Genomic DNA, 27431 nt, shown 5'->3' with positions numbered 1-27431 from the left:
CGTGGACATAAAACTACAGCGGCTGGCCCGGAGAGGTCGGTGTTGAGTTTGCGCTGCAGGTTCGGGTCCTGCCGCTGGATTCATCCCATCGGTCTGTTGGAAAGGGTGAAATTCGGATGGTTCAGCGTCCGTAAGCGGGGACACAAACACACCAAATACTGAGAGAAAGTTCGGCTCCCACTCCCACTTCTCCGAAGGCCCTGCATGTCTAATATTTAGACATGTTCAGCTTTATGGATTCCAGGATTGTACTGCTACTTGTAGCATCCCAAGTGTGTCTATTAACCGTTGTGAGATGTCAGGAAGAAGACGACCGTAAGTGATGTTTTAAATGTTCATTTCAAACACATCTAAAAGTATTCATCGGGGCGCTTTTTTGATTTTTTTTGTGTTCATTTTTCAGCCCAGAGATACGATTTTTATTTTTAATGTACTCACTTTTTACGCACGCAAAATTTTGGATTGTTTTGACGTGCAGATTGAATCTAATCCATAAAATCTGCGGATCATTCGTTTGCTGGTCTGATTACGATTAAAAAAAACTATATTACTGATTTATAGCGTTTTGGTTCAGAAGTAGATTAACTAAAGCGATGGCAAGTTTGCGCAAGACAAATTCTTGATTGAGGATTAAAGTAATAAATGACTATAGTCTATATTTTTTTAATGATTTTTTTTCCACATTCTCAATCTCAGTTGTCAGTACTTATTGAGGAACAAAACCTAGCCTAGTCTCATCTTTTATAGTGTAGAAGGTGCTCATTCTCGACCATTCTTCCTTTCTAAATGAGGCTGCTGGCCACCTGTGGGTGCTCTGCGGATCGCCGTTAAACTGCACATTGACTGGAGGATAGAGGAGGGAGAAAGGGAGTAACGGGAAAAAAGTGAAAAGTGGCCAGGCTCAAGGCTCTTTGGTGCAAAGTGCTCACATTCCAATGCTGTCAGAGGGCATCCAGGCAAATCCGGGCTTGTTGAGGGTAAAGGTGCACCAATAACGAAAATATCCACTTAGGGTGGTTTTATAATGGTTTTAATTCAGTCCACAAGAATCCGAACGTCCCATCTGTGTCTATCCTGATATTTGGGGACTGTCTTCGCAGTTTTCTGATTCTGAGTAGATCTTCCTCATTGTTATTGATCCTGAGACATTTGAGAGTGAAGGTGCTCCAGCGGATGAGGGCCAGAAATAATGTTCCATGTGATTTCAGGATTTCCATCTGTTTAAATGTTTAACCATAAGCTGTGACAGTGAGCCCAAAGAGATGGAGCCAAGGTGCAGGAGAAAGGTGATGGGGAAAATATGAAGTGAGAATCGATATTTTAGAGTTCTTCAGTCTTTTTCTGAATGCAATAAGTCAGGCTTACTGTGCAAAGAAAATGTGTCATTTTCAAAGAATAATATTGGGGAAGCAGAGGCAGAATACTTGTGCAAAAGTAATTAAATGTCTCAGGTTACCCGTTCAGAGAAATGGGCCCCTGGACAAAATACAATCCCTTCATTCCTTCACATTTTTCTGGAAGACACTAAAATGGCACGAAATTCTCAGCAGAAGCACCTCAGTGTTTCCACCCAAAACGAGCCAGGGGGTCACTGCTTTAATTTTTCATATCTTACCTTCTATCGAGCAGAATCTGACTGAGTTAGAAAAGTGAGCGTTCGCTTCAAGTAAGTAGAGACAGTTGTCTCCACTGTCCTCCACCTGGCTGCACTTGAAAAGTTTCATTCTGCACTTTATACCTCTGGAAAGCACCGTGGCTGCCAACCACTGAGAGAGAAGACTTACAAATTATCCTCAGTGATGAAAAAAGCAGCTCCTTTTTACAGAGGGGCCCTTGTCCCCCCCAGACTATTCCCTATCAGGACCATCTTTCATATTTGAGTCAGTGAAAGGGCAGGTGCAGCCTACACCCCGGCCTGCAAAGTGATATGCCAAAGACACAAAGTAGATCTGAATGAAAGCTGACCATTTTCTGTCCTGTGTTTGACCTGGCATCTGCCACAGCCATGGCTTCCAGATGGGGGTTTGAAAGCGCACCCCCGTGTTTATACTAGGCAATCATCTGTGAATTACCCACTCTGTATCGTTCCAGAAAGACCTCATTCATTGCCCCCTGAGCTCCCTCAGGTAGCCTTAACTTAAGCAGTGCTCCGAGGTAAATATAGCTACTGTACTTGTTCCTTCGCCTTGCACGCTTGCGTCCCCCGAAGTCTTTCATCTGGACTCATTCAGGTTCAGGGGCTCCAGTCAGAGCACTTTTGTTAATTAGCTGTTGGGCTGCTTGTTTGTTTTTGTCTTTAAAAAAAAAAAATCTGTGCTCAGACTTAGTATATATAATTACCAAGTCTATTATTTCATTTTTCCTGACCGATATAATCTAGACCAAATAGTGGCTGTAGTGACATATGCACCCCCCAAAGCAGCAATCTGTGTGTTTGTAGTTTTTTTTTTTGGGGTCTAAATTACTGTACATTAAGGGTGTCTTCCACAATATAAATACACCCTGTATTTAACTTGAGGAGGAATTTAGGCCATACTTTCAGGTCTCGTTAAGTCATTGGAGGTTTCCTGCAGGTGTTCCGCAGCTTCACTGGGATTCTCTTACACCGCCCCCCTGTGGCGATTTGTGGAACTGTTTTTTCCAGTATTCATTTATGAGGCGATTTGTTTTCTTATTTATAAATTAGTTTGAAATTACCCTTGAGAGCTTGAAGAAAAAAACAGGACATGTCGTAGACCTTATTTTTCTTATATGACTGTTAGATTACTAGAATCTCAAATGTTTTTGACCAAAAAAGAAGATATCAATAACTACAACTGTGTAAATTTTTCATTGATTTTCCAGTTTCTTACTGGATGATTAAGCAAATAAAAGAACAATCAAGATATTTATAGGGTTTCACCTGTTCCAAAATGTTCTGCTGAGCTTTTACATACTATGCATTTACATGTACGTTAGTATTAAGGAATTTTAATCACAGTCTTTTTTTTTTTTTGCTCCATGATAAATAATTTTTCTTTTCCTCCCACCAACTGCGTCTGGGCATCCTTCACTTTGGCCTCGTGCACAGAGGCCACTCTTAGCTGTATGCAGGATGGACAGCGCTATAGCGACAAGGACGTGTGGAAGCCCGAGCCTTGTCGCATCTGTGTGTGTGACACTGGAACCGTCCTGTGCGATGAAATTGTCTGCGAGGAGCTAAAAGACTGCCGCAATCCAGAAATCCCATTCGGAGAGTGTTGCCCCATCTGCGCAGCTGACCAGTCGCCACCCATCGGTCGTAATTTATTTATCTCACACTTCATCATAAATAAATTACTGCACATTCTCATGTTGTTTGTTTTGGGGGAAGGAATGAAAGTCAATCAAAGGGTGGTCAGGTGCTTTTTTAACCACTTCTGCAGGTTTTTCCTCCCTCCCTTTGATTTAAAATACCATCTCTTCTCCCCAAAGCAAACACATGATAACAAAATCGGCAGTGGCACATCTGGGCAGATTTCCTAGAAATGCTACCTCAATGTCATTTTTCCACAGCTGGCCCACCTTGGCCCCCATCTTGTTTGAATATTTTCTCCTTTCCCAGACCATCATGAAGACATGTGGGAGCCATTAGGAAATACCTCAGCCAGGCAGCCACGGCCTCACATTTCTACCCCAAATCCTCTGTAGATTTCTGATGGCAAGGAAAACTGTGGGTGTTTAGCGAAGCCTCCAGAATTAAGTGATGGGGAACATTTAAAAGCCTGCCACTGCCTCCTAACAAAGAAAAGGGTCTCAGCTGTGGAAATACAAACATCCTGAGGAGCATGATGCAAAGCAGAAGTGTCACTGTTTGTACTGCGTGCTTGTGGGTTAAAGTGCTTTACAAAATGCTTCCATTCAAGCTTAGATGGAGCGCTTTTAATGATCTAGCTAACAGATGTGCAGCATCATCTGAAGCTGGCAGCCAGTTATAGTGTGGCTGCTTGTCAAACATCAGTATCGATTTTAACTGAAACGTCCAGCCTCACCTGCATTCCTGTCTGCATAATCCAACATTTCCACATTTCATTGAAATTATAGAACCAATGCTACTCACCACTGCTTATCAAGTGGCCGACATCAGGTGTAACAGCCACCTTTTTGACAAAAGGCTGCATTCTCACGCAGGTGCTTTGCTTCAGCTTGCAGCTTACTGGAGATGGTGATCCAACACTTTTAAAGATCTCGATGGGCTTATTGGGAAGCACAGCCCTCAACGTGGTGGTGGTCTTTGGAGTAGTTTGAGTCAAGGCAATGCAGTCAGCCAGTACATGAGAGGGTGCTTAGGAAACAGCACTGCTATGTGTTATTTATTCACTAACTTTGATCTTTTTTTTCCCCTCCCTTGCTCGCACAACAGGAGTACCTGGAGCAAAGGTGAGGCCCTGACTGCATGTGTGCGTTTGTGCATGTGTGCTCCCCACCACCTGCTGTAAAACCTGCATTTGTACTGAACTGATAACAATGTTCAGGCCCCTGCGGGGATTTTGAGGATTTAATTCTCATCCGCTCACATTTACTCGCTGTGAGGGATGACAGGTTGTCGCTTATGAATTCTGTATTGATCAAATTATTTTATAGTTTTAGTCCTAACTGTCTCCTTTCTTGCAACATCAGGGTCAGAAAGGTGAACCAGGAGACATCACTGATGTAAGTTGACACTATACTGCCCCTTAAACATCATATCTTTATATATTCATCCTCTTTCAGATTTGATTCTGATGTGTTAAAGTGTATTCTCAGTAAAAAAAAAAAACAAACAGTGTTTTGTTGCATATTTGCAATCAACTACCTGATTAAGCGAAGGTCTCTAGTAAAGATACGTAAAGGCCAGAGCCCAGAGAGACAGACAGGGAGACAGACAGACAGGCAGGCAGAGTTAGAGAGCGCATTAACGTCTCTGCTGCTGCACAGCAGCACCTGGAAATGCTTTACCCGTCTGAAAGCAACGGAGTTCGTGCCAGGAAAAGAGAAGGCATTGTTTATTGTAGGTTCCCGCTAATACTTTGCCCTGAAGAAATTAGCACTTAACAAGGTGATTCTAGAGATAATGTCTCCCCTGTAAGAACAAGACCAGTGCTCACATGTGCCAATCCACCTCCAACATCCGAGGTCTAAAATTCAAAGGTGCGGCCAGAGATAAAACCATCACGTTCTTGTCTTTTCTTCGTGCAGGTTGTGGGACCGAGAGGACCGGCCGGCCCCATGGTATGCTGCAATTTGGTTTCAAGTCACCGTCTCAACGTGTCACATGTTTGGGACAGACGTGTACCAACCGGACGTCATTTTCTTTAAATGCTGAACTGATCTGGAATAACAGCTCAAGCAACAGCTGATGCTTTTTAGGAAGCTGCTTCTTTACCGTCTCTTCTGTCCAGGGCCCATCTGGAGAACAAGGACCCCGCGGACCAAGAGGAGAGAAGGGAGAGAGGGTGGGTTAGGAGCAATATTTGCCCATAAATCATTAGTTTTACACTACAAAATAAACTGCCATCCTGTTTCTTTTAAAGAGTGATGGCGTGTCCTGTAAATCAGGCAGCTTTGTGCACAGGTTATGGTTTAACTGGTTATAGGAGAGCCTTTGCTCAAGGCCTTTCAATAAGAGGTGCAGACTAACTGGCTCGAGCTGCTACATTAGCTCGTGTGGCCTGGATTGTTTGTCTGCCATGACCGGCTGAATTTCATGTCCTCGGTGTCTCAATCAAGTGCCTTCTCATTCATGTCTTTGAATGTCTCATTTGTGCAGTGCTTGTCTGATCTCATGCCCTCATCTGCTTTATGTAAATTGAAGAGCAGATTGCATCGTAGCACAGAGAGGATAAGTGGGTATTTAGGTGTTAACAACATTCTTCTTCTAGTTCCCCTCCCAGGGTCATTTGTCACTACATGCAGAGGTATTCCAAGTAGTCTGATTCCCTCTGATAAATCACCTGCGCGCTTTACTGCCTCTCACATAAACAGTCTTCGGGTTTAAAGTGGATCTGCAGCTGCGGGTGCTCAGTCTTTGGCTTTATTCATCTTAGTTCGGGCAAAATTCCACAAATGTCCCGTCTTCGGATGGTTTCGTGGGATTTCTGCCGGACGGTCGGGTGCAGTCAAGTTCCTTCATGCAGACAGCTGGTGTTTGTTAGGCATCACCTGCTCATCCTGTCTTCATCGACAGGATCTGACAACTGTAATCCATCACCTGTTCGCGGCTGTGTAATGATTTATTTCAGTACAAGCGAGCAGAAAGGCGGGTGTATTGGTGTCGTGATGAATGAACTCGCTTTCCTCATGCCATTTCACAATATGGGTGAATTGTGTGTGAATTGCTGTCATTTGTCATTTTAGACTCCACTAATCCACAGAAAAAGCTGCAACACTGTGAATTTTAATGCGACAAAACTAAGTTTTAGTTAGTTTTGATACATTGTCACAATAAATTCACCAAATGAAAAGTAAGAGGTCATATTTTGTGGACTCTGATTAATTGTTCATGTTAATATCAATTATCTTATCCAGGGAAGTGCTGGCCCTCGTGGCAGAGATGGTGAGCCTGGCACCCCTGGAAACCCTGGGAACCCAGGACCTCCAGGACCTCCCGGCCCTCCTGGGCTCGGTGGAGTAAGTATCTCTCTGCTCTCGTGGGCCAAGTATCGTCTCACTGGGCGGATCGGAGCACAAAGGGTGAGGGGGACTGCTAATGCTGCGAGGAGAAGGAGAAGGACGGCGGTGACTTGATGCAGAGAGGAAGAATAGATGGAATGCTTCTCATTCTTAGCAGGAGAAAAGGAGGGTGGAGGTGGGCAGAGGGGCGAGGCAGGAGGGAGTGTGATAGGCATTGGAAGGGATCGTGTGGGGGAGAGGGTTTTTTTTTTAGCATTTGGGGAACAAGAAGAGTCTTTGTGAGGATGAGAGAGCCAAAGAGGGCTCCTGTTTCTCCTCTGTTTGTGTTAAAGTCACATAATGAAGTCTGAAGAGTCTGTTAAACACACGTCGCCTTCAAAATGAAAAAAAACTCTGAAATGGAAACGCACCCAGCCAAGACAGATATCCCTCCTCAGAAAAGGCCGTTTCCCTCACAACTGCTTAAATATAAAATTAGAATACTGTATCTTGATGTATCCTAAATATTTATTGGCTTATTTTGCTTTTCTGCCCTGAAGAACTTTGCTGCTCAGATGGCCGGTGGTTTCGACGAGAAGGCTGGCGGTGGCGCCCAGATGGGTGTGATGCAAGGACCAATGGTGAGCAAGCGTAGCGCTCCCTATTTTATTACTGAGCTTAAGTGTTTTACTGTATTACATGTTAATTAGGACCTGTGATGGCCCATCATCACAGGCTCCAGGGTGGACAGAGAAAAACATGACTGGTAGAAAACAAGAGCTCGTTGCATTTATCAGACGTCAGATGAGTTTTGAGATGCCTGGAAGAACCGATCAGACCCATGAGGGCAGCAGCAACCCGTCTGGCAGTTCTGGTGTCTGTTGTTTGATGGTTCCCCCTTTATTGATGCTGATGTTTGCTCATTATTCCCTCTGCACCCCCCACACGTTCTGCCTAAACATACATCGCAACTGCGCCAAAAAATCTTTGTGTCCTTCAAAAACCTCCAACGGCCATGAAGATACAGAGCTCCATTGATATGTTTCAGCCTGCTGCGGTCATCGCCCCCCCCTCCCCCCCTCCCCCTTCCCCTGCCACCGCCACTCAAAGAAGACTTTCATTACTTTCAGAGGATTATTTGTTGTCAATTTGCGGCTTTTTTCCCCCTCGCTGCCACTTCTGATTTGGGTAAAGTGCAACCACTCGCCTCACATGTGAGCGCCTGCTGTCGAGTCTACGGGGAAGTGTGGTCACCTCAGAGGAAATGTACAGCAATCGACGCCTTTTCCAGCATCGCAACAGCTTCCAAATTCTGCAGATGTCCAGCGAATGTTCTCCATTTGAGAGCGAGGAAGTCAGACGGGGTAAAAGAGCAGCAGAGATTCGGCTCATCGCCTCTGTAGAATGTGATATGCTCTCCTGAAGCAGCGATGCATAAAGCTGAAGGAGAAATCTGTTTGGCGTGTGACTCCAACCAGAAGCGTCTCACAGAGCAGATTAATAGTCCAATCAGACAGAACTTAGTCGGTCACATCCCACCTCCTGTTACTGGTGCCTGAAAGATTTAAGGATACATTTTCTAAAAAAAAAACCCAGCTGGATCCGTATTCTTTTTGCACTCCGTGTTAAACTGTAAGTAGTCATGCAGAGTTCACGTAAGAGAACAGCGGTGCCGCTGGTGAACTTTGAACTACAGGAAGGCACGTTGGGCGGGAGGAGAAAAGGGGTTGAAGAAAAGGAATAGGAGAAATAATAAAACACATCACAGACGGCAAAGGGAACTTTAAATGCCACGGAGGAATCCTGAATACGCTGTGGAGGTCCTGGCAGCTGATGGAAAAGCAGATGGCATTTATTTAAGAGCTTTTGACAGAATTCAAGAGGAAACAAATCCCACTAAACATTAACTGATTTTTGTAATATTAAAAGCAAATATATGCACGGGTCTGTTTTCCATGTTTATGTGTTAATATAAACAAAATGTGTGCACTAATCCTGATGGTTAATGCTTTTTCTCTTCCTTCCCCAGGGCCCCATGGGTCCCAGAGGACCACCTGGACCATCCGGAGCCCCTGTAAGTACCTCCTGTATGTCCCAGACAGCACATGAGCCCTGTGCACCTGTAGACACCATCCAGCCCGGCCACAGACGGCTCTGACTGAAACCTCCTAATTGTATCGTGCTTGATCCCCTGTTCCTCTTCTATTTCCCCCTGAGTGTGTTTGATAACAAGAATAACCAGTGTGGCCCACATAAAAAGACTGAGACAGATAACTGTTTACTCCGGGGCGGTGTGCTGGAGGATAATAGGTAGACAGGGAATACTTTTGGGTCTTAACCAGTGGCTCCAGGGCTTTTTCCTAACAGCCCATAAGCGTACAGCACATGCCTTCCTCCACCTGTAGCTCGCTAGCCACCTCAACTGAGTCTTCTTGATGCTTTTGCTCTTCTGCTTAAATTAGATGATTTTTTGAAAAAGAGCTATCAGACTAATAGGACTTGTGAGCTGGATTGGCAAGGAATTCCTTCCACAGCCAGACAAACATTTACAGTATTTTGTCTGCAGCCAGTAAACACAGCATCACCTGACTATCTCTGCCTTTGTGTATTTCAGGGCCCACAAGGTTTCCAAGGCAGCCCTGGAGACGCAGGAGAGCCTGGAGCAGCTGTAAGTACCCTGCACGCTCCTCCTCATGTGGTTCAAGTTACACGTCTCTCTACATGTAAGAGCTGATGTATCCGTAGGATTACCTGCAGAAACAAAGGTGAACCTACAAAATGCTAGTGCTCAAAAAAAAAAATAGTAAAACAAAGTAGTTTTAAATGAAGCTGACATTCACTTTTGTATATAAATATCCTCTTGTTGCACTTGTCGCATTTTGTTCGTCCTTTTACTAATTCCCTACCAGACAGAGGACCCTTTTTTCCTTCCACCCTCCCTGTTCTGACCCATGCTTTTACACCTGAAATCGGTCCGACCCCCCCGTCTATCCTGCTCCCTCAGCAGGTAGACAGGTCCAGAGCTTCCGCGCTGCTGTGTTAATCTGCTCCCGTGGAGATTAGATTGGGAGCCTCTTTTTAAAAAGTCTTTCAGCGCATCATTATGTGCGATTAAAATCAAGCTTTGTTCCTTTGAAATCAGGGCGAGTCAAAGATGGAGTTTTCCACCGGAGCGTGAAATTACAAACACGACACCTTTAATTATCCAACAGCAGAAGAAGCATACTGTATGCTCTTAAAATCTATTTAAAGATTACCCTTACTTTGTTGCAAATCAGAATTTTACACAGGATTTATTTATTTTATCAGTATATGTGCAGAAAACCAAAGTAATGATTTGAAATATTATTGCATTAGTCTCCACATTATCAAACTTTTGCAAGTCTGATATTTGAGGGGGGAAAGGTATTGTTTTACAAACCAAAATAATGCAATATTTAATACATTTTAAAGGGGTGATGATGACTCAGTAAGAAACTGTGTTTTTCTAATCAGGTAGATGTGTTGTTATTGACTAACAGGTAGCTGTGAAATGATGCCCTCTGCTGACCATGAGTGGAAATTGTCTCTCACCTTGACTTGTTTTCTTTTTCTTTATAGGGACCCATGGGTCCCCGTGGCCCTCCTGGACCCTCTGGAAAGGCTGGAGAAGATGTAAATATGTCTTTCATAATGTTGCTTATTTTGAACTAGCAGAGACAAAGCAAATACATGATAAAACATATTCAATGTTGCCACGTCACATACCAGTATTCTCCAGCTCAAAGGGGAAAAGTAACACATGATTCACTTAACACTTCCATAAAACTTGCATAGTATCACTATCATGAAATATATTGAATCACTATTTACAGCCTTTTTTCAGCTATTTTCATTTAACTGAAAACACTGCGGAATAGTAATGTCAAAATAAGACAAAAATTGTTAGATGAATAAAATACGTTTGCTATGCAAACACGGACCTACACGGCTTTTTTCCTACCATTTCCAGCCATCTTTTGGTGATGTTTTCTCTTTTATTTGACCCAGTTACTGTACTACATAAATACTTGGGTGCAGTTCTAGACTTCCACCACACGGTGGCGACAGACAGTGCTGGAAGTGGTTTAAGTCTAATCTATAGTTAACCTTTTTAAATGAAATTATATAGAACATTTTGGCGTGTTGTAGGTTGATTTTGAAATGACTTACTCTATGTCTTAATTTCAGGGTGAGGCTGGAAAACCTGGCAAATCAGGTGAGCGTGGACCTACTGGACCTCAGGTGAGGATCGTGTGTTTAATATCCAATATAAATGCTGTATTTTATGAATGTATTGATAAACAACAAAGACAAGTTTCACTTCTTTCTTTTCTGATAAGAGCATCTTATGTAGGTCATTAAATGAATAGATTATTTTTCAATGATAGCTTTATGTTGAAGGAAATTATTCATGAATGCTGCACACAGGAGAAATCCACATCACACACTTAATTTCCTGTATTGAAACTTGTCGATGCATCCCTTCTGTAACACAGGGAGCTCGTGGATTCCCAGGAACTCCTGGCCTGCCTGGAATCAAGGGACACAGAGTGAGTGTTTTTACTAAAATAGAATCTGGAAACATTGCATGGCTATCAGTGATATCTTGACCTAAATGTGCACCATTGCTCTGCTCTTTCTCTCCAGGGTTACTCTGGTATTGATGGTGCAAAGGGAGAGACTGGAGCCGTCGGGTCCAAGGTGCATTTCTATTGCTTTAATCCATTGGCCATCTTGTGTTAATGCTAATGAAGAAAGACAAAAAATCCTGACTGGAAAAGGCTGTTTCCTGCACTACAGTGACACGCGCTGCTCTTTCCTGTACAGGGTGAGTCTGGTGCCCCAGGAGAAAATGGAGCCCCTGGACCGATGGTGAGTAGCGCTGCACCTTACTGCCTCGACACGGAAACCAAAATTTGTTGTTCGATTTGAAAGTGAGTTGAACATGTTCTCCTCACACAGGGACCTCGTGGTTTGCCTGGCGAGAGAGGCCGTCCTGGGCCCAGTGGTGTTGCCGTGAGTGTCATTCTTTTCTCATTCTACGCTCCCTGACAACATACAGTCTAGCTAACTTCTCATGTGCTGATTTATTCAGGGTGCCCGTGGTAACGATGGCCTGCCCGGTCCTGCTGGTCCCCCAGTAAGTATTGTTTTTCAGCATTTTGTATAATTTTGATTTCATTTCTAATTAGTCATTTTCTAAGTTACTGACATTTCCAACACATTTCTCTGAGCTGGTTTCCTTCTGCTCTCCAGGGCCCTGTAGGTCCATCCGGTGCTCCAGGTTTCCCTGGCTCTCCTGGTTCTAAAGTAAGTCACTTTATTGTAGTTTTGACGCCATCGTCAGTAGCCCTGTTGTCTTTTCTGTTCATATCTATTAGAAAATTATAAAGGTCCGAAATACATTGTAACAAGCAAATTACTGAAGAAAGTTTTTAAAAGATACCTTTCCCTCCCTCCTCATCTCACTCCTTCACTCTGCTTTAATTGTGTGTGTTTGCTTCCCTTCCTGAGTGACAGCAGCGTCAGCACTGCGCTAATAGTCCCTCCTTTAGGTCACTTAATAGTTTAGAAAATCAATTAGGAATTAAAGTGTGTTTAGGTGAGTCTCCCTAAGTAATTAAATGGTGATGTATACTCATCATCAGAAAAGCTCCTGAGAGACGGGTTTTTGGAACTGTAACTGAATAACCTGGATTCTCAAATCTTTAATCCACCTTCATTTGAAAAGCCTGATAATTATTCTTCAAAATGTATAAAATATATTAATGATAATGACGTAAAAATATGTGAACATGCATTATCAGCAATGGCCAGCAGAGGGCGGACTTCAACGCCTATGAGAACGCGATGCACCTTCTTAAAGGATTCATTACCCACGGAAACGTCACATGAAAATATTAAAAAGCAGAATGTGCGTAATAGGAAGCCACAGTAATGAAGCTTTATTTGTCAGATTTATATTAATAAAACTCGATTTTTCCCTTTTATTTATATGCTTCAAGGATGTGGCAGAGGCAGACGACTGCTTCTGTTTCACTTTATCTGTGAATTTTAACTTTCTATTTTAAAAATGTCCTATTTGAAGGAGCAACATCTTCACACGTGCATCTCTTTCCTCCTTTTCGCATCACTAATCAGGGAGAAGCAGGTCCTACGGGTGCTCGTGGACCTGAGGGGGCTCAGGGACCCCGTGGAGAGTCTGGCACGCCTGGATCACCTGGACCCTCCGGAGCCTCTGTAAGTGATCAAGTCATCACTTGCGACGCTGAGCAAAATATGAGTTCTAGTTATTGTCCTGAATATTTGCCCTAGCTAGAAGGGCAGAAGGATGAAAATGTTTAAGAAAGAAAGACGGACGCTCACTTGCTGTGTTTTATGCTGTGTGCAGGGAAACCCTGGTACTGACGGAATACCCGGAGCTAAAGGATCAGCTGTGAGTAGAACCATGATACAACCTTCTTATTCTAACTACTACAAAGAAATAAACATTCTCACTGTGTCTTTCTTGTCAGGGTGCTCATGGTATTGCTGGTGCTCCTGGTTTCCCCGGCCCTCGTGGACCACCTGGACCTCAGGGAGCAACTGGACCACTCGGACCCAAAGGAACATCTGTATGTCCACAATTCTTTAAAAAAAACAACCGTTAATTCTTTCTCCTGGCACAGAAAATGATAATCATCTTCTGTTTTCTGCCTTTCTTGTTTTTTCTTTGCTATTCAGGGAGATCCTGGTATTGCAGGATTCAAGGGAGAAGCTGGACCCAAAGGAGAGATTGTAAGTTGTGATAGACTTTTTCTGTTTATTTAATCTATCTATGATCTCGGGTTTATCCTGGTCTGGGACAGAAGCTCTCCCCAGTTAGTTCCTCCTGCTCTCCTCAAGCAAAATCCCGACCCAGATGAGAGAAACACTCTCTGCTTCCTCCCAAATGTGTGAGCTCCATTTTTAAGGGCAGTGACCCAGATGGAGTTAAGAGGTTGCAACAATTTCTGTTCTTTTGATGAAAAATGCAACTATTTTGCACTGCAGGGACCCGCTGGTCTTCAAGGACCTCCCGGACAACAAGGTGAAGAAGGAAAGAGGGGGCCCAGGGGTGAGCCTGGTGCTGCTGGACCTATTGGACCACCTGGAGAGAGAGTAAGTAACAACCTTAAATTGACTTTTCATGAATTTAAACCTCTGATTCATGACTCTTCTGCTTGGATCAAGTCTGTGATTGCAGTGTCTTATTCTTTTCCCTTAGGGAGCTCCTGGTAACCGTGGTTTCCCCGGTCAGGATGGTCTGGCTGGGTCAAAGGTGAGTCCGTGCCGTCAGTCATGAGAATTCCCAACTGATGTGACAGGAAGACTCAAGGATTTCAGATGCTGCAAATAAAAATGCAGACCTGATTGAGAAGAGAGGAGATGAAGTCATGTTCACAGCCGCTCCCAGACTTGCGTGTGAAATTGACAATTACCATTTTGCATCTGCTTCGTATTGCTGGAAGAAATTGCATGAGCCTGTTTTCTTGCCGGCCTTGTGTTTGTTTCATCCAGTGCAGAGAGAAAATAACATTTCCCAGTCTGTAAAACAGATTCTAAATTCAATTACTTTGGCTGTGCTTGGGTTGAAGGTGGAAAAGATGCATAAAGCAGCTGTGAAACACCGACTGAGACTGATCGTTTCATAAAATCCGCATTACAAAACAGTGAGAGGCTGCGATTTAACAACATTTGGAATTACGAATGCAAAAATGTTGAACATATTAAGCTACAAACTAACATATCTAGCAGTTTCTCTGCTTCAGTCATCCCCTCAATCTCTAATACCGTCACCCGAGAGAACTTCTTCTTTTGGCCACACGGTGGCAGTATTAACGCAGAACCCCCTCAGTGGTCATGATAGACCGGTGGTGACCTACATGTCCCTTAATGACCATCTCACTTACCATCATCTCATTTATCTCCTGGAAAATCCAATCCCACAAACTCAATGGAACTATTCCATGCTCACAAAGGGAAACATATTTCTTCACTTTAGCGAATGAATGAGTGGGATTCTCTTTTGATCGCAGGGAGCCCCTGGGGAGCGCGGAACCTCTGGTGCCAGTGGGCCTAAAGGTGCAAACGGTGACCCTGGCCGTCCTGGAGAATCTGGTTTGCCTGGTGCCAGAGTAAGAGCTGATCACTACCACAATTGTTACATGTGTGCTGATATTAAATAATGTATTCTTACTCAATTTCATTTAAAAATACACTCATTTAGTCAAAATATTAAATAACAAAACATGGAAAATATGAAAAAAACCTATACTGTTCAGAGGACTTCGAAGACCTGATGTTTCACCACAAAACATTTACACGTACCCTAAAAACGCTCCTGTAGTCATAAAATTAAAAAAGGGATTAAATCACATGCCCTCGGTCATCAGGTCTTCATGAAGGAGTAGTTTGGCTCTGTGGGTTTGACAGGAAGCAGCTGTTTAAACAAGCGCTCATCTTTCTGTCCGATCCCCCCAAGCTGGGCAGAAAGAACCCCCGCAGAGCTGATGAGAAGTGCCACACGGCTCCTCCGTGATGCTCCTCTGAAGTCTGCACGCAGGTGGGACTCATCTGGACTTTGCGTCTCCTTCTCTGACAGGGCCTGACCGGACGTCCCGGGGATGCCGGGCCTCAGGGGAAAGTTGGACCTTCTGTAAGTGCACATCATCAGTGATAGAAATCCCCGTGCAGCCCCCCCCTTTCTGCTTAAATCCAGTGGAGTAGTTAAAGGACCACGTGTAGCAGGTCCCCTCTCATCCAGCGTCCTCAGGAGGATTCATTTATCATCCAGTCACCACCCGGATTATTCAGTTGGATTTTGCTTTGCTCAACTAGGGAGCTCCTGGTGAGGATGGACGTCCCGGACCCCCGGGCCCCCAGGGAGCCCGCGGACAGCCTGGTGTCATGGGATTCCCCGGTCCCAAGGGAGCGTCTGTGAGTACTGACACATTTGGTCAAATACAGAAATCACTTCTTAGACTTGGAGCCCACCACTAGGGGGGAGTGGATATGTTTTCCATGAAGATAGCTGACACAACATGGGGCCAACTAGATTTTTATCACGGCCTGGTGACTAACTGCAGCGTCTCCTCCCTGTTTCTATTAGGGTGAACCTGGCAAGTCTGGGGAGAAAGGTCTGGCTGGAGCGCCTGGTCTCAGAGTAAGTCCCTGCAGCTCACCTGCTCTTTTAAAAATGCACCAAAGTCAAAACGCTGCATAGAAATGAAAGAAATTACAGTTCTGCCCCTTTAAATGTTACTCTGAGTCACACTTGACCTGCTGCTCGGCTCCTATCACGCTGAGGATCCTGGTAATATCGATGGAAGGCTGGTATTCTACATATCAGCCTATTTTTGGTGCCCTCCTGCTTCATCTCGTTTATCTTGCTTCCCCTCAGGGTCTTCCCGGCAAAGATGGCGAAACCGGCGCCGCCGGACCCCCTGGCCCCGCTGTACGTATCACTGACTCTTCACCGCTCTCCATATTGCTTCACCTCTGATATCATCTCCCTCTTTGCTCCCCCTGCACATAAATAAGCAGAAACGGGTTTCTCCGTCTCTGGGTCGGTACCGACGCTTCAGCTTGTTTAGTGTTAGAGGCGGGGTTCAGTGATGACCATCAGTCAAAATTCATTCATTCATTTTATTTTATTATTATTTACTACAGCCAGTTGTGTTGGATCTCACCCTAAGCAGAGTTTATGTGCTGTGTTTAGGGTCTTGCTGGTGAGCGAGGAGAGCAGGGACAGCCTGGTCCCTCAGGTTTCCAGGTGGGTCCGGTGTTAGATGGGAACGCCACAATTTATTACCGCACATCAATTTGATGTGGGGGGGTTATCATTTTGCTCATGTGTTCTTTTCTTTTCTTTTCTACTGACAAGGGTCTGCCAGGACCTCCTGGCCCCCCAGGAGAGGGCGGCAAGCCTGGAGATCAGGTGAGTTGGCTTTTTTTTGTTAAGTATAGCCCAAAACAGGGAGGAGCGTGAACGTAAGGCAAGGCTGCACAAATCCAACATTTTCTGGACAAACAAATTAAATGAACTGGAACCTTCCATGTGTGTTAAATAATACACGAGTCCCGTCCGGCCATCCGTGTTTTCAAGAACATTTCTGCACCACTGCCACTAAAAAATCCAGGCGTGTCATATTTCCATGACAGTCCTGCAAAAAGCCCCATGACAACGTAATCTAAGTCAACTGGCACGACCTTGTCACACGCAGCTGCTGTGATCTCACCTGAAGTGTAACTTCTCATTTTCACCTTCCAGGGTGTCCCTGGAGAGGCTGGAGCCTCTGGTACCACCGGGCCCCGGGTAAGCTGACACACTTCATTTCATGTCACCACTTGTTTGAGCGATCCGCCGTCATGGCCGCCGCTGATTGTCTCTGTCACCGTGCAGGGGGAGCGCGGATTCCCCGGCGAGAGAGGAGCTGCCGGTCCCCAGGGTCTGCAGGGCCCTCGAGGTCTTCCTGGAACTCCAGGAACTGATGGACCCAAGGTGAATCCAATTTTTCTTCGAAAGCAGGAGCAGGCGTGCGCACCTCCGCGCTAATTGCGCCAGTTGTCTGATCCGTTTTTATCACCTCGTCGCGTTAATAGCTTCCCTTCACTTTCTGCGCTTAATGAGAAGATTTCATTTTGATGCGTCACTATAGGTCACAGGAGAATTAATAACTTAATGATTAATCAAACGGGGAACATTTGCACAGAACAAGGAAGCTCTTTTTGTTTAAATTCAGAGTCTGCATCACGTTTGTTTTTAAGATGTTGCTATTCTTACAGCCATTCTGCATGTTTGGTGCCTTTTTTCACAATAACCCACTTCAGGAAACAGCAATCACAAAAATCAGCTGTATTGTGTGGAGAGGAAAGGCTCAATCTTGCAGTCATTTTCTTATCTGGCTGGATGTTTATCTGGCTTCAGTCCTTCCCGTAAGGTCAGGCAGGAGTAGATGGACGGGACGAGGATTAGCACTGGCAGTTTGCTTCTGCGTCGGAACTAAAATGTTTTAGATCCCCCCCCAAAAAGGGCATTTTTTATGGGCCCTTTTGCTTCTGCCCTTAATATAAAGGCATAAAAAATAAAAGTTGTGAATAAACTGTTGCCCTTTGCAAAGTAGTCCCATTAAATTTTGCCTTCTCCGGTACACAACAGGGAGCCATCGGTCCTCACGGCTCCCTTGGAGCTCAAGGACCCCCCGGTCTGCAGGGTATGCCCGGAGAGAGAGGAGGCGCCGGCATTCCCGGACCCAAAGGAGACAGAGTGCGTGGAGATAAGAAGCAACTGTTACCTTTCTGACCAACCACATGACTGATCTGCACTGACCTGACCTGTTTTGTTCAAAAAAATCCCTGTAGGGCGACCTCGGAGAGAAAGGCCCCGAGGGTGCTCCAGGCAAAGATGGTGCCCGGGTAAGTGATGTTCATTAGTTTACTTTTGAATGAATTGATTGATCGACGACTCTGACTAACATGGCAGTCGGTGACTGCAGCAGTCGTGTTTTAGATTTGAAGGCCTTAAACGCTTACTGTCTATTCATCTCTCACTTAAATCAAAGGCCTCCAGAAAGATCCAGTCAGATCCTCCTCTGATTGAAACACACATTGACTTTATTTGGGCTCAGAAACAGCAGCAAATGTCAAGTGGGACTCTGAGAATGTTTTTTTCCATCTGCAGGGTCTTACTGGTCCTATTGGTCCTCCTGGGCCCTCTGGTCCTAATGGCGAGAAGGTATCAGATATTTATTTACTACAGCAGTTAGCGAATAAACCACTATAATATCATCCGTGTAACTTCTGGGTGTTTTCTTACAGGGTGAAACTGGTCCCGCGGGTCCTTCTGGAGCTCCTGGTACCCGTGGTACTCCTGTATGTGTCTCTGTCACTGTACACCAGATGTGTCAGACAAATCCTTTTTTAATATATTGTATTCGTGAAGATGTGTTTCACCTTTATCTGGGTGTGGAGTGAAAGTGGGCGGAGCAACAGTTCATTTAATATTCATAGTGTCGCTCGGGTAGCTGCACATAAGCCCCCACAAGGGCCGATTTATAATAACCTTTGTTTGTGAGGGCAGAAAATATATGATATATATTAGATATGAAGAACATGTGCGTAAAAGCGTCTGTGTGGGAACGTGATAAGACTCGAGATGCTGTGTGTTGTCTGCATTGAGTGTTTGTCTGTTGCCTTTCAGGGTGACCGAGGTGAGACCGGATCTCCTGGGCCTGCAGGATTTGCTGGACCGCCTGTACGTACCATCACTGAGAATGCTAAATAGCCTTCGATATAGAAATAGAAGGTGTACCTATATTTTTCCCGAGAGACGTTAAGCTGTTGTTGTCGGCCCAGCTTTTCTCATTTTAAACCTTTCTATTATAGAATGGAACCTTTCTATTATACTATTATTGTACCTTAAATAAATATGAATATTCAGCCGTGCGTCGTTATAGACAAATGGCGTCATCGATCCAAACGTCAGACAGACGTCAAATAAATACGTTTAATCAGCCGCACGCCTCCAAAACTCTTCCGGCCATTATTTTTTGCGCTTCGGCACAATTCATCATCCATTTTCTCAAAGTCTCCGGGTGATTAATTATTGGATTCTTGTCAGTTTGAATAACGCCACAGACACGATCCCTTCGCAGTAAACAACAACGCTGAGCGCACGTTTATCCCTCAGCTTTTTAGGTTCTAGAGCCACAGATGGGTCAAAGCTAACGCTCAGAGCTCTTCTCCTTCAGGGTGCTGACGGTCAGCCTGGAATCAAGGGCGAGCAGGGAGAGACTGGACAGAAGGGAGACGCCGGTGCCCCAGGACCCCAAGGGCCCTCTGGTGCTCCTGGACCTGCTGTGAGTTTCTCGCTTGTGATTTTGTGTGTTTTGTGTGCGAGTAAATGTAGAGATTGTGATGCAGGATCAGGCAACAGTGATGCTAAGACTGACTGACAGGGTCGATGCTGTCTTTTAGGGTCCTACGGGTGTTTCTGGACCTAAAGGCGCCCGTGGAGCTCAGGGACCTCCTGTAGGTGACGATACAAAAGTCATTTTACTTTTTTTTCCCTTTTCTGTTGTCTAATTTATTATTTATCTTTCAGGGTGCCACTGGTTTCCCCGGCGCTGCTGGTCGAGTAGGACCCCCCGGTGCTAACGTAAGTTCCCTGAGCATTAACTGAGCTTCGCCGCGTCACTTTGGTTTAATGATTTTCCTTTCTACATTATTGTGAATTAAATAATAATTACTCACTGACAAGTTGTGGGACTCACGCGTCACACAGCAGATGTGATGAATTAGGCTGAATTCTATTAAATGGCCCGAACAGAAGCATGTCTTCTGAAAACCGCCTGACTTTTTGTCACCTGAGAATCCCGTTTAATTTTCGCCTCCAATTTCTTCACACCCACACGCTCGTCTGACGCTGCTGTTTGTTTCAGAATAATGTGGCGCCAAAGTGCCACACGCTGTGAACAAAGACTCCTCCTGCTGATTTCAGACGTGTTGATACACAGATATTTAAAGACATTAGAATCAATTTGAAGTTCCTGCCTCTACACCTAAATGTGTGTCGCGCAGCTCGCCAGAAAGCGTGTCAAGCAGCTCATATGTTGGCTGAATATTTTGTAAAAATTACGGCAACATAAATGAAAATGGTATTTTATAGCCCCTGTACTGATGCCATTTTTTTACAGTGTAAAACAAACAGGCTCTGAAAACGTGACACACTCGTGTTTTTAATGTCACGTGTGTAACAGCGTCATTCCATGTGTTACTTCTAGGGTAATCCTGGACCTGCTGGTCCTGCCGGTTCTCCTGGTAAAGATGGACCCAAGGGCATAAGGGGAGATGGTGGACCCCCGGGTAGACAGGGTGATGCTGGCCTTCGAGGTCCCGCTGGGCCTCCTGGAGAAAAAGGAGATGCTGGCGAGGACGGTCCAGTTGTGAGTGTGTCCTTCTTTATATTCTTTGTATATATTGGAACCAACTGATGTGCCACTTAAAGAACCCACCAACCCCCCCATGGGTCTACTGCTGTCATCAGATAAATAAATGCATGTTTCTTCCAGTTTGGGCTGAAATGTTGACTTTCATGTCGTCCCAAGAGACGTTTTGATTAGTGGGGGACAGCAGCGCAGCACAGTCCACGTGCACACGCGAAGAGCCGTCTGTGTCCATCACCGACTGTAATCGCGGACATAGGAAAGTGACAGCACAGGGCAGCGAGAGCCCAGAGACGGAGTAATGACCCCGTTCTTATCCCTGCACACACGCACAATGAGCATTAGAATCACTCACGAGAGTCCCGTCCAGATAATGACACATGACAGATCGCCGCACACTCATGATGACAGCTGCTACCTGCCTCCCTATGGAGGACATATATTAAATCTGGAGGGCCGTCTCTGCACATTAGCGTCTCCATCGACCGACCGGTGTGTCTCAGCTGTCACTGAGAGTCAGGTGTTTGTTGCCAGCGTGAAGGGACCGACCGCGGCGGATGAAGCAAAGCGAGCGGATCGATGGCCGCTCTTTGGTGTAGGATTCAGGCGCTCGTCTCAAGTGGCCAATATGACAGAAGCGAACAAAATGGAGTAAATGGAAAAACAGGACACCAAGAAAGCGTGCTAGTGTAGCGCGGAGATGATGATACAGCAACACAACTGCCTTTGGGGGGTTAAAAGATAGATCCTTGATGGTGATGAACAGAAATGACATCAGAAATAATGTTTATAGCATAGAAATTATTAGTTTTTACATGAAGTGACTTCTATTTTCCTACCTTTTGACCCTCTCAGGGTCCCCCAGGCCCCTCAGGCCCTCAGGGTTTGGGTGGTCAGCGCGGTATCGTCGGTCTGCCTGGGCAGCGTGGAGAGAGAGGTTTCCCTGGTCTTCCTGGACCTTCTGTAAGTAAACACAGGGCGTGGTTCATCAGATGACTAAAGGCAATAATCTCTATTACCATTAAATAAAGGAAGAAAATCACACTCATGCAGAAAAAAATGGATCAAGGTTTGTTTTCACAAGCTGCTGCTGTTTTTCTCCGTCTTACCTGATTAGATATTAGTTTATTAATGAAGTGTCTGTCAGCTTTAGAGTATAATATATGAGCTGTGACTACATGAGGTTGTTTTTTGACATGTGGTAAGATCAGATGCCAGAGAAAAGACACAGACTTCATAAATATTCAAGAATCTGAGAGCGTAGTGTTCCTTGATTCATTTCCATAAAATGAAAACAGGCTCTGGACTCATCAGACACATCGTCTCGCGCACCAGCCGGGACGATTCTGGTAAATTGTCCACAATGTAATGTTGAAAGTGACACGTGGGACTTCAGTTTGCCTCTTGGACTGTTGGCTTTTTGAAATAAGCCAGCCCAAAATCCCAGTGGCTGCATCTTTACTATGAATTATTAAACTGATTATTAAACTGACCAAAAAAACAAATCAACCAGAGAAGCTTCATAGATGTGTAATTTGAAGAGCAGTGAAACACTGCGACCCGGTCCTGGCAGCTGTATATTGGATCGAGAGACTGTTTTTGAGCATCCCTGGATTTGGTCATTTTCCATTTACCTGGAAACAGAACAGCCTTTCTCACTGATTTTTTTCTTCTGTCTCTCTTGGATCTCCATTTTTTAGATGAGTTTTCTTTTTTGCTGATAAACTGTGCTGTATCGCTCGTGTTAATGAGGATGATGATGTGCTGTCCTGCCTGTAGCTGTTCACAATTAGTAATATATAGTCTAAACAATGTCAGGAAAAACCTTTCCATTTGGTGAGAGGGTCTCTTGTCTTCTTCCAGGGTGAGCCTGGGAAACAGGGAGCTCCTGGTACCGGTGGAGACCGTGGACCCCCTGGACCCGTCGGACCGCCCGGTCTGACCGGTCCTGCTGGAGAGTCCGGTAGAGAGGTGAGGCATCGACAGTCGAGATGAAGGCGTTGATTCAAAATAAGCGGTTATTTGCATCGTGTATCCGTTTGTTGTGTTTGTGGACGTGTGGTTGGGAGGCGTCCGTTGTGTGTCGGTGTTCAGCAGGACCTCTGTGCTGGTGGGAGGTGGAAGCTAATAATGCTTGATGCTGTGTTGTCATGTGACAGGGAAACCCAGGATCTGACGGTCCTCCTGGAAGAGACGGTGCGACTGGAATCAAGGTTGGAACCACACCCACGCGGCAGAGCCAAGTCTGCTTTACACTTCCTGTGATCTGACCGACTCTTTTGTTGGCTTCCTGCAGGGTGATCGCGGTGACACCGGTCCTGCTGGATCACCTGGTGCTCCAGGCGCACCTGGTGCACCGGGTCCAGTCGGGCAAACCGGCAAGCAGGGAGACAGAGGAGAGTCTGTGAGTAGCAACTCCAATAAACACGGTAACACCAGATTAATTTGTTTCACTGCAGCGGTTTAAAAGGTCAATATGATTAACATGAAGCAATTTGAAAAGTGGAAATAACTGAACTTTAAATGGATGTTGTGATGTGACGGCAGGGTTCCCAAGGACCTGCTGGAGCCCCAGGACCAGCTGGAGCCAGAGGAATGCCAGTAGGCTCAGTTTCAACATTGGCATAATTGGCATTTTTCATCATTTTTCCCAAAGCGCTTTCTGACTCTCTTGTCGCTACCAGGGACCTCAAGGACCCCGTGGTGACAAGGGTGAGGGTGGAGAGTCTGGTGAGAGAGGACAGAAGGGACACCGAGGTTTCACAGGTCTGCAGGGTCTTCCCGGACCTCCGGTAAATGGATACTTACACAAAGATTCACCTCTATGTTGGTGATCACATCCATATCAGATATCTGGGGATTAAAATGCTATTTATATGCTTAGAATTAAAAACCAAAGTAACCATTTTTTTTAGGGCCAAGCTGGAGATCAGGGTGCCACTGGACCTGCTGGACCTGCTGGACCAAGAGTGAGTGCTGGTGCTGACAGAAGTCCACCAAACTGCCACCATGATTCCAGTCACAAAACGAATGCCTTCATCTCCTTGACTATAGGGACCGCCCGGACCTGTCGGCCCCTCAGGAAAGGACGGAGCATTTGGTTTGCCTGGACCCATCGGACCTCCTGGACCACGTGGTCGAAGTGGAGAAACCGGTCCTGCCGTGAGTGTCTGAACCTTCAATCCGAGTGGGATTTTTAAAAAAAGCACAGAAGAAGAAACAGAGTAGAAATGATGCTGAATCCCTCAGCTCACATGTGATTAATCGGTGTGAGGGGGTAATGAATACATCACCATATCTATTCAGTGTAATCAATCGAATAGCAAAGTTGTTTGAGATTTTATGACTACATAAATTATTTGGGATGTAAAAAATGTAAAAATGTTCATGGTGGTATTTTGTTGTTCCTATTCTACCCTCATCATTTAAATATAAACAGTAAATCTAAAATAAATCTAAATCTAAAGTAAATCTTTTTTTATTTTCGGTGCTATTAAAAATGTATCATATAAATCATGTTTCATAAATGCACGTTTTTGCGAGACAAAAACTGAATTTGTTTCTATTTGCAATGATTTGTCGCCGATAGAGAGAAAGTTGCAAAAACCAAAGCAGAAATTGAGCTAAAGAAAAAAGGTGGCGCCGTGTGAGAAGTCACCAAGTTGAGGGAGCAGATTGCTGAACAGATGGCAACGTTTCCTTCACAGCGCTGGCAGACAAACTGTGTGCAAACCAGCAAAAAAGATGTCTAAATGTTGATTCTTACCGTATAGAACTCTCACACCTCTCTTCTCTTCCTGTCAGGGTCCCCCTGGAAACTCTGGACCACCTGGTCTTCCTGGACCCCCTGGTCCTGGCATTGACATGTCCGCCTTTGCCGGACTGGGTCAGACCGAGAAGGGTCCCGACCCTCTCAGGTACATGCGGGCCGACCAGGCCTCTGGAAACCTGCGGCAGCACGACGCCGAGGTCGATGCCACGCTCAAGTCTCTCAACAACCAGATCGAGAACATCCGCAGCCCCGAGGGATCCAAGAAGAACCCTGCTCGCACCTGCAGGGACCTGAAGCTCTGCCACCCTGACTGGAAGAGCGGTGAGTGATGGCAAAAGGAATCGGAGCAAGTGGAGGGAGATGGGGAAGCGGAAAAGCTGAGGATAGTTTTTTTTTTAATGTATTGTGTGAAACTTCAATATTAAAGTAACAATGTTGTTTAACTTCACGCAAACCTAAGACACTGAGTTCATCAAACAGTCTGTTTATTCATGTGAGATGCATGTGGTGCCCATGAATGAACACATGCACTTGCAATCATTGAGGGAGACGTGTCAGAGTGGGGGAGCTGCTACCAGCCCACCTAGCATATGCGCTAGTGAGCTAACACCTCATCCTAACAGGAGATCTGATCACACGTTGCAATGCATCATACAACTGTCTCATTGATGTAAGCTGGAGTATATTGGGATAACCCCCCCCCTCCCCCACAGGAGAGTACTGGATCGATCCTAACCAGGGATGCACCGTCGACGCCATCAAGGTCTACTGCGACATGGAAACGGGAGAAACCTGCGTCCAGCCCAAGCCATCAAGCATCCCGCGCAAGAACTGGTGGACCAGCAAGAGCAAGGACCGCAAACACGTCTGGTTCAGCGAGACAATGAACGGAGGATTCCACGTGAGTGACACGCGGTCTCTTTCTGTCCCTGCTGCTGCAGTCGTGAGATATTAACGGTTCCATCGTCCTCACCTGCTGCTCCACGCAGTTCAGCTACGGCGACGACAGCCTGGCGCCAAACACCGCCGCCATCCAGATGACTTTCCTGAGGCTGCTCTCCACCGAGGCCTCTCAGAACCTCACCTACCACTGCAAGAACAGCGTGGCCTACATGGACGCCTCTACGGGCAACCTGAAGAAGGCCGTGCTGCTGCAGGGCTCCAACGACGTGGAGATCAGAGCCGAGGGCAACAGCCGCTTCACTTACAGCGTGTTGGAGGACGGCTGCACGGTAAGACTGAACTGATGCAGGATTTCATGAATCCAGTGCACACGTGAGGAACATCGGAGGACAAATACACACACACACGTAGTTTCTTGTTATCTCCTGTCACCCAGACAATCTTATTATGTGCAATTTGACAGGAGGTCACAGGTTATTTAGCAGCCATTGTATTCCTCTTCCCTCTGCACAGAAACACACAGGACAGTGGGGCAAGACGCTGATCGAATATAGATCGCAGAAGACCTCTCGCCTGCCCATCGTGGACATCGCCCCCATGGACATTGGCGAAGCACATCAGGAGTTCGGAGTGGAGATCGGCGCGGTCTGCTTCTTGTAAAGAGAGAGGTGTGAAAATAGGAGAGAGAGAAGTGGAACCAGCGAACAAGGAGCACACTAGATAAAGATAAAGGAAGACAGAATGAGTGAGAAACGAAAAATCAAGACACTTTTTTTTCATGGGACTTTTTTTTAAAATAAAAAGTGCTTTCACCCCCCCCCCCCCCGCCAAAGTCAAACGCCGTAGGATATCTGCACTGATTGGCACCAGCAACTGTCATCTGTGATTCTGCAGCTTTTCTTTCACCCCACTCGTGCACCCCCCATCCCTCCCAAACGGACACAGAGCACTCGCCCTAATCAGCGAACAGCAACCCCCCCCACGCCAAACCTGCCCCCCGAGATGGAGGAAGCACGCGGAGGACGAGGGAACGCACCAGGGAGCAAGAGAGAGAGGCAAAGGAATGTGTCGGCGTTATTTATTTATTGTTCAGGTTTTTGGTCCCGGGTGTGGAAGGACTGAGTTTGTTGCCGAGTAATAAGAATCCCGCTTACTCGTTATTTAAACGAACGCTGTCGACCATCATCCTCTCGCACTTCCTTCCTTCCTTCCTTCCTTCCTTCCTTCCTTCCTTCCTTCCTTCCTTCCTTCCTTCCTTCCAGACGCCATATCTGCTACGCCAAAAACCAAACCAAATCGAGCTACGTAGAAAGTGCAGGCATTCCTGTTTCTACCATGTGTATGAAAATGTTACTGTGTATTATAATAAAAGTCAATGGTGCTATTGTTGTAAGACAGTCTATTTTTTAACAACCGGATTCTCAGATGTAGCCACGTGTGTATATGTATACATATATACAGTTTCTCGGAGAGAGCGTCTCGTACGTGAGCTTGGGTGTTGGGGTGATAAATGTACCTGCGTCCCCCCGCCTGCTTCACTCTAAACAAACATGCCCATTCGGAATATTTCAGTTGAATTTGGATTTGATTGGAGTTTAAATTTCCTGTATAAATGTGTTATTCCAAAGCTACCTCACGCTATGATCATCACAAATCAAACGACGGCCTTCTCCCCCGCCTAGTTTCCTGAGTTTGAATCAATATTTCTTTGACCAAAGCGAATGAGTTTGAGTTTCATCTTTGAACGCCCTCCCATCCGCTGTCACCTTTGACCCTCCAGTCCCCTCACAGCGAACGTGCCCTCTGCCTTGGCGTGCAAATTCACCAGAGGACAAGATTCATGCTTCTGCTGTACCGCCAGCGCAGAGAGCTCCCTTATGTGAGGTTGTGTATATTTTTATTATTAATAATAGCTTTATTATTAATAATGATAGCATTATATTATTATGATCATGACTTGTTTTTGTTACGTTTTAATTAATGTAAATTGGAAATAAAAAACAAAACCAATCAAGTGTAAAGTCCCTTTTTGTTAGTATCCTCTGTTAATTTATATAAAACTACAAATGTAAGGATCTATCTATCTATCTATCTATCTATCTATCTATCTATCTATCTATCTATCTATCTATCTATCTATCTATCTATCTATCTATCTATCT

The 27431-nt window shown here is 45.3% G+C and overlaps 1 protein-coding gene across 2 annotated transcripts; it reads left to right on the top strand.

Moving 5' to 3' along the window:
* col2a1b (collagen, type II, alpha 1b) lies at window positions 1-27279 on the top strand. 2 transcript variants are annotated; one of them, XM_057029799.1, is made up of 54 exons: window positions 1-315; window positions 3071-3277; window positions 4382-4398; window positions 4639-4671; window positions 5197-5229; window positions 5400-5453; window positions 6526-6627; window positions 7170-7250; window positions 8639-8683; window positions 9224-9277; window positions 10210-10263; window positions 10819-10872; window positions 11127-11180; window positions 11278-11331; window positions 11458-11502; window positions 11593-11646; window positions 11726-11770; window positions 11887-11940; window positions 12772-12870; window positions 13022-13066; window positions 13146-13244; window positions 13354-13407; window positions 13663-13770; window positions 13877-13930; window positions 14688-14786; window positions 15254-15307; window positions 15490-15588; window positions 15761-15814; window positions 16052-16105; window positions 16370-16423; window positions 16535-16588; window positions 16922-16966; window positions 17054-17152; window positions 17810-17917; window positions 18013-18066; window positions 18332-18385; window positions 18469-18522; window positions 18851-18904; window positions 19401-19508; window positions 19627-19680; window positions 19754-19807; window positions 20433-20594; window positions 21450-21557; window positions 22458-22565; window positions 22754-22807; window positions 22891-22998; window positions 23142-23195; window positions 23279-23386; window positions 23510-23563; window positions 23649-23756; window positions 24399-24687; window positions 25080-25267; window positions 25356-25598; window positions 25783-27279. In XM_057029799.1, exons 1-54 carry the CDS (start codon window positions 222-224, stop codon window positions 25927-25929), a joined length of 4476 nt encoding a protein of 1491 aa, XP_056885779.1. In that variant the 5' UTR covers window positions 1-221; the 3' UTR covers window positions 25930-27279. The 2 variants fall into 2 exon arrangements, with proteins under 2 accessions (XP_056885779.1, XP_056885780.1); XM_057029800.1 differs by lacking the exon at window positions 3071-3277.
* The last annotated feature ends 152 nt before the right edge of the window (window positions 27280-27431 follow it).

This window comes from Takifugu flavidus, chromosome 4 (genome assembly GCF_003711565.1).
Source record: "Takifugu flavidus isolate HTHZ2018 chromosome 4, ASM371156v2, whole genome shotgun sequence".
NCBI classification, from domain to species: domain Eukaryota; kingdom Metazoa; phylum Chordata; class Actinopteri; order Tetraodontiformes; family Tetraodontidae; genus Takifugu; species Takifugu flavidus.
Note: the sequence above shows the minus strand (reverse complement) of the source record. Positions and strands in the feature narration are given on the sequence as shown.

What these genes read in the sequence shown, in the direction of transcription:
- col2a1b (XM_057029799.1), top strand. Translation starts at nt 222, where the DNA reads ATGTTCAGCTTTATGGATTCCAGGATTGTACTGCTACTTGTAGCATCC. An exon ending in CCGGAGCTAAAGGATCAGCT is followed by an intron (nt 13,067 to 13,145) that starts GTGAGTAGAACC and finishes CTTTCTTGTCAG; the next exon opens with GGTGCTCATGGTATTGCTGG. An exon ending in CTGGAGAGTCCGGTAGAGAG is followed by an intron (nt 22,566 to 22,753) that starts GTGAGGCATCGA and finishes GTCATGTGACAG; the next exon opens with GGAAACCCAGGATCTGACGG.